At 43.9% G+C, this 12,733-nt stretch overlaps 1 protein-coding gene and 1 pseudogene across 1 annotated transcript; one reads left to right on the top strand and one right to left on the bottom strand.

The window, feature by feature from the left end:
* The first annotated feature begins 547 nt into the window (after positions 1-547).
* On the top strand, positions 548-5,858 carry LOC111961598 (endoplasmic reticulum chaperone BiP-like). The gene is given in 9 exon segments (XM_023983995.2): positions 548-665; positions 1,345-1,495; positions 1,640-1,871; positions 2,019-2,269; positions 2,393-2,783; positions 2,922-3,159; positions 4,875-4,885; positions 4,887-5,043; positions 5,160-5,858. Coding segments are annotated over 8 exon segments (1,968 nt in total). The 5' UTR covers positions 548-665; positions 1,345-1,379; the 3' UTR covers positions 5,732-5,858.
* Positions 5,859-7,370: 1,512 nt separating this feature from the next.
* On the bottom strand, positions 7,371-11,211 carry LOC111960843 (rab9 effector protein with kelch motifs-like; annotated as a pseudogene).
* Between the last annotated feature and the right edge of the window lie 1,522 nt (positions 11,212-12,733).

The following is a 12,733-nucleotide window of genomic DNA, read 5'->3' as shown; positions in this document are numbered from 1 at the left end:
ACCTTCTATGGCTTACTCACTGACTTTTTTTACACAGCTACAGTCAGATCATGTAGCTTTTGCTCAGAATGGTTAGTCACCACTTCTATTGTAATAACATGGTAATTATCATGTATTACATTACCACTGCTTTACCATAATGTTTTACAATTCACAACGTGGAACTAGTTTCAGTTCACTACTTCCCCTACACATATATTATTAGGCTTGGGCCTACTGTATTGTAGTAGACACCAGATTACAGTGGTCCTGAAATTGGAAAATGCACCCCAAAAGACAGACATTTCAATGCACCAACTACATTTCAATGTACGACACCGGCATTCACATAATTGGGGTTTGACACATTGACAGGTAGCCTATCAGCATCGTACAGTAAAGCAAGAATCATGACGTTTACTTGACCAAACGTGTGCAAATCAGCAGAGGCCAGCATGCCTGGTGCTGCCAATGAACGCCTTCCAACGAACTGCTGTCTGACCAATGGGAAGCCTCCACGTTGGGTAAGAAGTGACAGCTTATAAACGGAGAGCACCTTCCATTGAACGTAATTTTACCGACTCACAATCATAAAGTAGACATATTTGAATAACGTAATCTGTAAAGCAAATACTTTCCATTGAGATAAACCCCAAAAGAAGACGCCATCGAGTTTCTTTGTGAAGGTATGTAAGTTAAACTTTTTGGCTAAGAATGAAGACTTATTAAAAAAAAAAAAGTGTCCGGGAGCCTGTTTTTGGCTACTTTCTTGGTGGTCAACTAACGTTAGCTAGTTACTTAACAGGTTATCCAGAAATTAAATGGAGGGGGGTGTATTTTAGTTAACCTTATAGATAAACATGGAGTGTTAAAGTACTTTACCTGTTCAATATGCTTCTGTCAGTCGTCAACTAGCGTGGTTGAAAAGTATTAATCAGCTAACGTTAGCCGTGCACGCTGTGTCTCAAATTGATCATGCAGCTAACGTTATTTAACGTTAACCACTCGTTAGCTTTTAACTAACTTTACCTTTTTGGTAAATCGAGTTTGTATTTTAGCATTTTTTTTGCGTTTTCATTCATTTGGGCTCCTCTCCCCTGTAACTATTCCCCAGGCCGTTGCTGTAAGTGAGAATGTGTTCAGTCAATTTACCTGGTAAAATAAAAAATTACCGGCTTTCTTGGGCTCCACCCACATATGTGCTGCCCTGGGAGTCTTCGAAGTCTAATTTGACACACTACAGCATGCACGGTCGTGACTACACCAGAGTTCCAAATGGACTCATTCCGTCAGCTATATAAGAATTACAGGTCTACACAGTGTACTGAGTAATATTAATGGTGTCTTGACTTTTTTAATTCCCAGAACTTCAAAGAGTTGCGTGAACACACAGAATAGAGATGAGGCTTCTGTGTGTAGTTCTGCTGGTCACCGGCAGTGTGTTTGCCGATGACGACGACAAGAGGGAAAGCTTTGGGACAGTGGTTGGAATTGACTTGGGGACCACCTATTCCTGGTAAGCATTAATTTAGTAATGAATGGCAAAATAATCTTTAGTCTCATATGCTCAATCATTTGGCTAAATGACTATCATTTCTTGAAGTGAGGTGGTTGATACTTTCCATTCTTATTTCTCATCCATACTCTTATCCTTTTCCAGTGTTGGTGTGTTCAAGAATGGCCGTGTTGAGATCATTGCAAATGACCAGGGAAACCGCATCACCCCATCGTATGTGGCCTTCACCGCTGAGGGGGAGCGTCTGATCGGTGACGCAGCCAAGAACCAGCTCACCTCCAACCCTGAAAACACAGTCTTTGACGCAAAGAGACTGATTGGCCGCGCCTGGACCGATTCCGCTGTGCAGCATGACATCAAGTACTTCCCCTTCAAGGTGAGTCTAACAAACACACTCCTGCCCAATAGCCTGAACACTGTAACTATGCAAATAAATTACTACTTATTCAGCATATAACTATGCTGAAGTAGTGCAGATTGTTTTTAGAGGAGATGCTTAACAGTAGCTACTTTAATCCACTAGGTTATCGAGAAGAAGAGCAAGCCCCATATTCAGGTGGACATTGGTGGTGGTCAGCTGAAGACCTTTGCTCCAGAGGAGATCTCTGCCATGGTTCTCACCAAGATGAAGGAAACTGCTGAGGCTTACCTGGGAAAGAAGGTCACACATGCTGTGGTCACTGTACCCGCCTACTTCAATGATGCCCAGCGTCAGGCCACCAAGGATGCTGGAGTCATCGCTGGCCTAAATGTCATGAGGATCATCAACGAGCCGTAAGTGTATCATCTTCACAATGCAGGAACTGAATTAACATTACACTGACTAGTCCAATATTTCTTTAAATCACTCAATATTTGCCAAGACCATTTTAACATCTGTTCCCCTGTCTATTCCAGAACCGCAGCGGCTATCGCCTACGGCCTGGACAAGAAGGACGGTGAGAAGAACATCCTGGTGTTCGACCTGGGTGGCGGTACCTTTGACGTGTCTCTCCTGACCATCGACAATGGTGTGTTTGAGGTGGTGGCCACCAATGGAGACACCCACCTGGGAGGAGAGGACTTTGACCAGCGTGTTATGGAGCACTTCATCAAGCTGTACAAGAAGAAGACCGGCAAGGACGTGCGCATGGATAACCGTGCTGTGCAGAAGCTGCGTCGTGAGGTGGAGAAGGCCAAGAGAGGTCTGTCTGCCCAGCACCAGGCCCGCATTGAGATCGAGTCCTTCTTCGATGGAGAGGACTTCTCAGAGACCCTGACCCGTGCAAAGTTTGAGGAGCTCAACATGGTGAGTTGGTCCTCATAGTGACATCACATACAACAGTCAAGACACTGCTGGCCCACTGATATTGGAATATCCAACTCAAATGATCACATTCATGTTCCACTTAATTGAACCTCATTAATTTGCCATTTTGTCTTTCAGGACCTGTTCCGTTCCACCATGAAGCCTGTGCAGAAGGTGATGGAGGACTCTGACCTGAAGAAGACCGACATTGACGAGATCGTCCTGGTGGGCGGCTCCACTCGTATCCCCAAGGTCCAGCAGCTGGTGAAGGAGTTTTTCAATGGCAAGGAGCCCTCCAGGGGCATTAACCCTGACGAGGCTGTGGCCTACGGCGCTGCCGTGCAGGCTGGAGTGTTGTCTGGAGAGGAGGACACAGGTGGGTCTTGGTCAATGTGCTAACGCCATCCACTTCATACACTGCTCAGTTTAGACAGAGTTATCTTCACATTTCATTTATTTTTACCTAAGGAAATGTAGGCTAGATGCAGGTCCAATTATGTACAGTGGGGCAAAAAAGTATTTAGTCAGCCACCAATTGTGCAAGTTCTCCCACTTAAAAAGATGAGAGAGGCCTGTAATTTTCATCATAGGTACACTTCAACCATGACAGACAAAATGAGAGAAAAAAATCCAGAAAATCACATTGTAGGATTTTTAATGAATTTATTTGCAAATTATGGTGGAAAATAAGTATTTGGTCAATAACAAAAGTTTCTCAATACTTTGTTATATACCCTTTGTTGGCAATGACAGAGGTCAAACGTTTTCTGTAAGTCTTCACAAGGTTCACACACTGTTGCTGGTATTTTGGCCCATTCCTCCATGCAATCTCCTCTAGAGCAGTGATGTTTTGGGGCTGTTGCTGGGCAACACGGACTTTCAACTCCCTCCAAAGATTTTCTATGGGGTTGAGATCTGGAGACTGGCTAGGCCACTCCAGGACCTTGAAATGCTTCTTACGAAGCCACTCCTTCGTTGCCTGGGCGGTGTGTTTGGGATCATTGTCATGCTGAAAGACCCAGCCACGTTTCATCTTCAATGCCCTTGCTGATGGAAGGAGGTTTTCACTCAAAATCTCACGATACATGGCCCCTTTCTTCCTTTACACGGATCAGTCGTCCTGGTCCCTTTGCAGAAAAACAGCCCCAAAGCATGATGTTTCCACCCCATGCTCACAGTAGGTATGTGTTTCTTTGGATGCAACTCAGCATTCTTTGTCCTCCAAACACGACGAGTTGAGTTTTTACCAAAAAGTTATTTTGGTTTCATATGACTTCTCCCAATCTTCTGGATCATCCAAATGCTCTCTAGCAAACTCAGACGGGCCTGGACATGTACTGGCTTAAGCAGGGGGACACGTCTGGCACTGCAGGATTTGAGTCCATGGCGGCGTAGTGTGTTACTGATGTAGGCTTTGTTACTTTGGTCGCAGCTCTCTGCAGGTCATTCACTAGGTCCCCCCGTGTGGTTCTGGGATTTTTGCTCACTGTTCTTGTGATCATTTTGACCCCACGGGGTGAGATCTTGCGTGGAGCCCCAGATCGAGGGAGATTATCAGTGGTCTTGTATGTCTTCCATTTCCTAATAATTGCTCCCACAGTTGATTTCTTCAAACCAAGCTGCTTACCTATTACAGATGCAGTCTTCCCAGCCTGGTGCAGGTCTACCATTTGTTTTCTGGTGTCCTTTGACAGCTCTTTGGTCTTGGCCATAGTGGAGTTTGGAGTGTGACTGTTTGAGGTTGTGGACAGGTGTCTTTTGTACTGATAACAAGTTCAAACAGGTGCCATAATACAGGTAACGAGTGGAGGACAGAGCGCCTCTTAAAGAGGAAGTTACAGGTCTGTGAGAGCCAGAAATCTTGCTTGTTTGTAGGTGACCAAATACTTATTTTCCACCATAATTTGCAAATAAATTCATAAATTCTCATTTTGTCTGTCATAGTTGAAGTACCTATATGATAAAATTACAGGCCTCATCTTTTTAAGTGGAGGAACTTGCACAATTGTGGCTGACTAAATACTTTTTTGCCCCACTGTATATTATAGCAGCTACATTTTCTATCACAACTAATGGTTTACTGTCTACCAGGTGACATTGTTCCTTCTGGATGTGTGCCCCCTGACCCTGGGTATTGAGACTGTGGGAGGAGTCATGACCAAGCTGATCCCCAGAAACACTGTGGTGCCAACCAAGAAGTCCCAGATCTTCTCCACTGCCTCTGACAACCAGCCCACCGTCACAATCAAAGTTCATGAGGGTAAGCGCCTTTGATTCATCACTGCCCATTGTAGCTACATCCACTAACGATTGCGTGGCATTTTTATACAACTTTGGCTCTGGTTCTAATTTTCTACTTCCCTCTTCTTTCTCCAGGTGAGCGTCCCCTGACCAAAGACAACCACCTGCTGGGAACCTTCGACCTGACTGGCATCCCCCCCGCACCCCGGGGTGTGCCCCAGATCGAGGTCACCTTCGAGATTGACGTCAATGGCATCTTGCGCGTCACAGCCGAGGACAAGGGAACGGGCAACAAGAACAAGATTACCATCACCAATGACCAGAATCGTCTGACGCCTGAGGACATTGAGCGGATGGTCAATGACGCAGAGCGCTTTGCCGATGAGGACAAGAAGTTGAAGGAGCGCATCGATGCCCGCAATGAGTTTGAAAGCTACGCCTACTCGCTCAAGAATCAGATCGGTGACAAGGAGAAGCTGGGCGGAAAGCTCTCTCCCGAGGACAAGGAAACCATAGAGAAAGCAGTAGAGGAGAAGATTGAGTGGATGGAGTCTCACCAAGATGCTGAGTTGGAGGACTTCCAGGCCAAGAAGAAGGAGCTGGAAGAGGTGGTGCAGCCCATCATCAGCAAGCTTTACGGAAGTGCAGGTGGTCCCCCTACTGAGGGAGAGGCAGAGGGAGATCAGGATGAAAAGGATGAGTTGTAAGGCTGTCTTGAGGGTCTCCACAGCCTACATGAGCAACTCTCTGCTTTCTGTTCTATTGCCCCTCGTCTCTCTGGTAGCGGCACAGATGTACATATTGGACTCATTGGACTTAAATGGTAAGAGGAAATGCAACCATGATGAATCTGCTGGAAAGACTTCTGAAATATTGTTTAGAAGTGAGATGTTCTCTTCGCTGTGTGGCGGAGGTATAGTCAGCCTGGATTCGAGGCTTGCTGCTGTTCTCAAGCAGTTTGAAAAGGGGTTCTCTAGGGCAAGGGGTTGGGTGGTTCTGGGTGACATGGTAACTGACATGTTCCCAAGCAATGTTAACAAGTTATTTATTGAATCTGGTCATTGTAGAAAAGCCTTTCTACTGTTAAGACACTGAAATAATAAATGTTTGATACAAATGTCTTTGCTTTGCCTCTATTCATCTGCATCAATTTACACATGACCACAAACCTGTAACCCTGTAGAAGGTAGCCTAGTTGTTGGGCCAGCAATCAAAAGGTCGCTAGTTGGAATACCTGCGCGAAGGTGAGAAGACATCACATGCGCAAGGCAGTTACCTCTAATTGCGCCAGGGTCGTGATAATAATGGCAGGTCCTGGCTGTGACCCTCCTGAGGGTGAGTGGGTTGGGATTAGTAAAAAACACATTTCCAATTTGCACTTGTGTGGTTATACACACCTGTACATGTGAAATTGGACAAATAAGCATCCACCACATTTAACTGTCCATAAGTAACATTGGCTGTGTGCAGCAGGTCTGTCCATCACCTCTGACCTCTGACCACAGAACATCAGATTATTATTTAATTGCCACTTGTGGACACCCAGCAGGTGCTTACTTTTATAACTTATACCCTAGCAACGCAACATGGCGATCTTGCGTCACAAGCTCGCACATTATGCATAGCTAGCTACTTGCAGTTATCTACGTAGGGTATAAACTAAGCTTTACTCCTAGCGTTGAACCAACATCTGTGATCATGTCAATGGATGTGCAGCTTATGCGTAGGGTTGGCTGTGTTTTAAAGAGGGACTGCCTTTAAAAGGCAATGAATCCCTATGAAAACTGCCTATGGCATGAGTCAGTTATTCTAGTGTAAATAGGAATTCGTCAGGCTTGTCAAATGGAGTTTGGAATATAAGTGTAAATTGAGGTTGAGTTGTGATTTGAAGATGTCCCTTTGCTCACTAACATGGGGTGAATGAGCTCTATTCAATAGACAGGGAGACAGACCTGCCTGACTTTGTTTACATGAGACATGTCACACATTTTATTTGAGAAATACTGCACCAAACACCTTTGGATGTAAAATTGTGCAACTAAAACATCTTTGGCACAAATGCCAAAATTAATTACAGATTTCAGTAAGTGAAATGGGCTTTTGCGTCATGGCGACACAGCTCATTAAGCATATGCGGAATTGACCATGAAACACACCTCAGACATGTTTCTAATGCAACAGAAAAACACAAGTGCCAATCAGTGTGTTCAGTGGCTCTAGAAAAATGTGGGAATGTTTTTTAAATAAAATCTGTTGAATGAAGCACTATGTTAAGCAAAATAATTATTGGCTATTCAATACTTACACAATATTTCTACATACACACAGCATTTTCCAGAGCAGTATCTAGGTCATGTTAGGAGTTACAACACAGTCACTGTGTATGACCCCCTGAGTGTCCATCCTTCCAAACACAAAGGCCAGCTCTAGAGTCTCTGATGCTGGGGAGCTCTGGGCCTCCTCTCCACTGCTGCCCTCAGGCCTCACTCTCCAGGGCAGTACACACATGGAGTGGTCAAGTCTGTTGGGTGTCAGGTCCCCTTCAAACCTCAGCAGGGTCCAGTGTGTCAGCAGTGCCTTTTGTCTGCACAGGATGGGAAGAGTTTAACAAAGTACTCAAGGTGCATCAGTATTACAAAACAGTATTGCTTTAAATAATGTATTATCTCCATATAAGATACATGCATCAATGACTTTACATGTATTATTATTATTACCTCAGAGTATAACCATATTAATTACACATTCTAAAGTAGATATTGTTAGCCTCACCACACTGAAATCTGGACATTGCGTTGCAGTCCCCTTCTGAGGTCATCCCTCCAAAGATGTAGATGTTTTTTCGCAGGGCTACAGCTGAGTGGGCAGCCACCCCTGGGAGGATATCTCCATTAGCTTGGACCTTCTCCCACATCACGCTGCCTAGAGGAAGTATAGCACCGAAAGGCAGTATTTAACAGGACCAGCCGTAACACTTCTCATTCCCAACATAGAATTATACATTTCAACAGAGGACACAATATAATAATACAACTACAGCAGGACCAAGTTCTTCATGTGTATTTATGACTGTTGAATACTTACTGGTATCCAAAGAGTACATGTCGCTGTGGAGCTTCTCTCCTGCCATGCCTCCATGGATATAGAGTTTGGAACATACCACTGCCACCAAGTGGCCATGTCGAGGAGAAGCATGTCAGCCCTGTGTCTGGCTGAGAGCAGGGGCAGGACAGTACAGAGACAGAGGAAAACACTACATATCTCCTCCTACAGCCATGTTCAGTAGATACTTTCTGAAAGATTAAAATATGGGAGGCCCACCAGCTGGTTGACTCTGTATTACTGAGCCTTTGATACACATTTGGACTGGTTCTGTGACTACTGTGCGAATGTGTTGTGTTGGCAGAAATATAAATGTATGTCCAACCTGTGTCGAAGACGTGAGGCTTGGGGTCGGATATACAGTTGAAGTCGGAGTTTACATACACCTTAGCCAAATACATTTAAACTCAGTTTTTCACAATCCCTGACATTTAAAAAGGTCAGTTAGGATCACCACTTTATTTTAAGAATGTGGAATGTCAGAATAATAGTAGAGAGTGATTTATTTCAGCTTTTATTTCATCACATTCTCAGTGGGTCAGAAGTTTACATACACTCAATTAGTATTTGGTAGCATTGCCTTTAAGTTTTTAACTTGGGTCAAACATTTCGGTTAGCCTTCCACAAGTTTCCCACAATAATTTGGGTGAATTTTGGCCCATTCCTCCTGACAGAGCTGGTGTAACTGAGTCAGGTTTGTAGGACTCCTTGCTCGCACACACTTTTTCAGTTCTGCCCGCGTATATTCTATAGGATTGAGGTCAGGGCTTTGTGATGGCCACTCCAATACCTTGACTTTGTTGTCCTTAAGCCATTTTGCAACAACTTTGCAAGTATGCTTGGTGTCATTGTCCATTTGAAAATTTTAAAGACCCATTTGCGACCAAGCTTTAACTTCCTGATTGATGTCTTGAGATGTTGCTTCAATATATCCACATAATTTTCCTGTCCTCGTGATGCCATCTATTTTGTGATGTGCACCAGACCCTCCTGCAGCAAAGCACCCCCAAAACATGATGCTGCCACTCTCGTGCTTCACGGTTGGGATGGTGTTCTTCGGCTTGCAAGCATCCCCCTTTTTCCTCCAAACATAACGATGGTCATTATGGCCAAACAGTTCTATTTTTGTTTCATCAGAACAGAGGACAATTCTCCAAAAAGTACAATCTTTGTCCACATGTGCAGTTGCAAACCATAGTCTGGCTTTTTTTATGGCAGTTTTGGAGCAGTGGCTTCTTCTTTGCTGAGCAGCCTTTCAGGTTATGTTGATATAGGACTTGTTTTATTGTGGATATAAATACTTTTGTACCTGTTTCCTCCAGCATCTTCACAAGGTCCTTTGCTGTTGTTCTGGGATTGATTTGCACTTGTTGCACCAAAGTACGTTCATCTCTAGGAGACAGAACGTGTCTCCTTCCTGAGCGGTTTGATGGCTGCGTGGTCCCATGGTGTTTATACTTGCGTACTATAGTTTGTACAGATGTACGTGGTACGTTCAGGAGTTTGGAAATTACCCCCAAGGATGAACCAGACTTGTGGAGGTCTACATTTTCTTTCTGAGGTCTTGACTGATTTCTTTTGATTTTCCCATGATGTCAAGCAAAGAGGCACTGAGTTTGAAGGTAGGCCATGAAATACATCCACAGGTACACCTCCAATTGACTCACATGATGTCAATTAGCCTATCAGAAGCTTCTAAAGCCATGACATAATTTTCTGGAATTTTCCAAGCTGTTTAAAGGCACAGTCAACTTAGTGTATATAAACTTCTGACCCACTGGAATTGTGATACAATGAATTATAAGTGAAATAATCTGTCTGTAAACAATTGTTGGAAAAATTACTTGTGTCATGCACAAAGTAGATGTCCTAACCGACTTGCCAAAACTATAGTTTGTTAACAAGAAATGTGTGGAGTGGTTGAAAAAATAGTTTTAATGACTCCAAACTAAGTGTATGTATACCTCCGACTTCAACTGTATATAGACATGGAATCACTGGTCACTTTAACAATGTTTACATACTGTTTACCTAATTTCATATATACTGTATTCTAGTCAATGCCATCCTATTCGGCTATTGCTGTACATAGTACCTTTGAAAAGTATTCAAACCCCTTGACTTTTTCCACATTTTGTTACGTTACAGCCTTATTCTAAAATTTATATTTTTCTAAGTTTAGGGCAGGGTACTGATTGGAGGCCGGCTAGGAATGGCTATTTAACAGTCTTATAGCCTTGATATAGAAGCTGCTTTTCAGTCTGTCGTTCCCAGCTTTGATGCACCTGTACTGACCTCGCCTTCTGGATGATAGCAGGGTGAACAGGCCGTGGCTTGTGTGGTTGATGTCCTTGATGATCTTTTTGGCCTTCCTGTGACATCGGGTGCTGTAGGTGTCTCTGCAGAGCCCTGAGGTTTCGGGTGGTGCAGTTACCGTACCAGGCAATGATACAGCCTGACAGGATGCTCTCAATAGTTTGTGAGGGTCTTAGGGGCCAAGGCAAAATTCTTCAACCTTCTGAGGTCGAAGAGGCACTGTTGCACCTACTTCATCACACTGCCTGTGTGGGCGGACCATTTCAGATTGTCAGTGATGTGTATGCTGAGGAACTTGGAAGCTTTTCACTTTCTCCACTGCGGCCCCGTCGATGTGGATGGGGGCGTGTTCCCTCTGCTGTCTCCTGTAGTTCATTATCAGCTCCTTTGTTTTGTTGAGGGAGAGATTATTTTCCTGGCACCACTCTGCCAGGGCCCTCACCTCCTCCCTGTAGGCTGTCTCGTCATTGTTGGTATTCAGGCCTACTACTGTTGTGTCGTCTGCAAACTTGATGATTGAGTTGGAGGTGTGCGTGGCCACGCAGTCATGGGTGAACAGTGAGTACAGGATGGGGCTGAGCATGCACCCTTGTGGAGTCCCTGTGTTGAGGACCAGCGTAGTGGAGGTGTTGTTTCCTACCTTCACCACCTGGGGGCAGCCCGTCAGGAAGTCCAGGACCCAGTTGCACAGGGTAGGGTTCAGACACAGGGCCCCAAGCTTGGAGGGTACTATGGTGTTGAAGGCTGAGCTGTAGTTAATGAACAGCATTCTTACATAGGTATTCTTCTTTTCCAGAAGGGATAATAGGGCAGTGTGATGGCGATTGCATCATCTGTGGATCTATTAGGGTGGTATGCAAGTTGAAGTGGGTCTAGGGTGTCAGGTAAGGTGGAGGTGATATGATCCTTTTAACTAGCCTCTCATAGCACTTCATGATGACAGAAGTGAGTGCTACGAGGTGATAGTCATTTAGTTCAGTTACCGTTGCTTTCTTGGCATATATTCTATATCCTAGTCTGTTATGCTGGCAGTACATGCATATTGACCACAGTTCTTCTTGTGCTTTGTCCTCTGGATCCTGCACAGGAAAGAATTCCATTATTCTGTGGAAGGCATCAGTTCAGATGATCAGTTCATGTATAAACCAGACCATTGTGTGCCCATTTTTGGGGAAACATTTTTGGGGAAGCAAGTGCTGCTGTGAGATAAGGATATAGCTATGTAGTCTCGCGACACCATACCAAACATAATAAAACATATATTTTCCATAAAATAAATGTTGGATTTTTTTCATTCGTTTTTATTTGGAAGGCAAACAAAGCTCAAAAGCAATCACTTTTTGCCAGTGAAAACACAGAATCCTACTTATTACTCCACGTGCTCCTACGTTACTTCACAGTGGGCTTTGAACAGGGCACCTGGCTCATGCCTGGGAGGCAGCCCGGTTCCAAAACTAATGCAATTAACTTTTACCCAGTGCAAAACACTCCTACACAGGCGCCCGGGCGAGATTAATCAAACCTCCTCATTGATAGAGGATTCATCTTTGTATCTGTGCCATTATAGAGTATGACAGCATGGGCATCTCTATTTTAAAGCAGTCAATTTTCTTCTTCTTCATTGGTTGATTGCTCCCAACTCGTAGGAATACCGCCCAGTTGACTACTTTAAAATGGTGGAAGCCCTCAAGGGCAATGTCCATGTTAAAACGGGTTATAGCCATGATGATATGTGTGGTTGTTGGTTTAGCTTTCTGTAACTTTGTAACAAGTACGGTCTTCATGTGTAGGAGCTTATTGGGTCTTGATTGCAAAGTCTCCAGATCTCTTTTCCAACTGTCCCAATATCTTTTTCCAACTGTCCCAAAATCTTTTCCAACTGTCCCAAAATCTTTTCCAACTGTCCCGTTATCTTGTTTCAATGTCCATTCTAGAATGCCCTTCTAATCAATCAGAAAGGAGTATTCAACAATGCTGTGGTATAAAATGGGTTATATCCGTGATAAGTCCTCAATCTCAATGACAACAGCCAGAACTCCGATATAAAGTTGTTTTTGTTGGCTTACTACCGTAATAACTAAGTGACTTGGCTAGCTAAAGAGACAAGGCTTTTCAATTCTCTTCTTCATCAATTTAAAAGTAAGAAAAGACACAGTTAACTGTTTATCTAGCTAGCCGAAGTCCTTTGGATGTCGTTTAGCTGATATGTCAATAATATGATATCTAATATAGCTCAGCAATCAATATAAAAACAAGTTTGCGGTTTAGCTGCATGAAAATTATGTGCTTGC

Source organism: Salvelinus sp. IW2-2015, linkage group LG4q.1:29 (assembly GCF_002910315.2).
Source record: "Salvelinus sp. IW2-2015 linkage group LG4q.1:29, ASM291031v2, whole genome shotgun sequence".
NCBI lineage: Eukaryota > Metazoa > Chordata > Actinopteri > Salmoniformes > Salmonidae > Salvelinus > Salvelinus sp. IW2-2015.
This window is presented reverse-complemented; position numbering and strand designations above follow the sequence as displayed.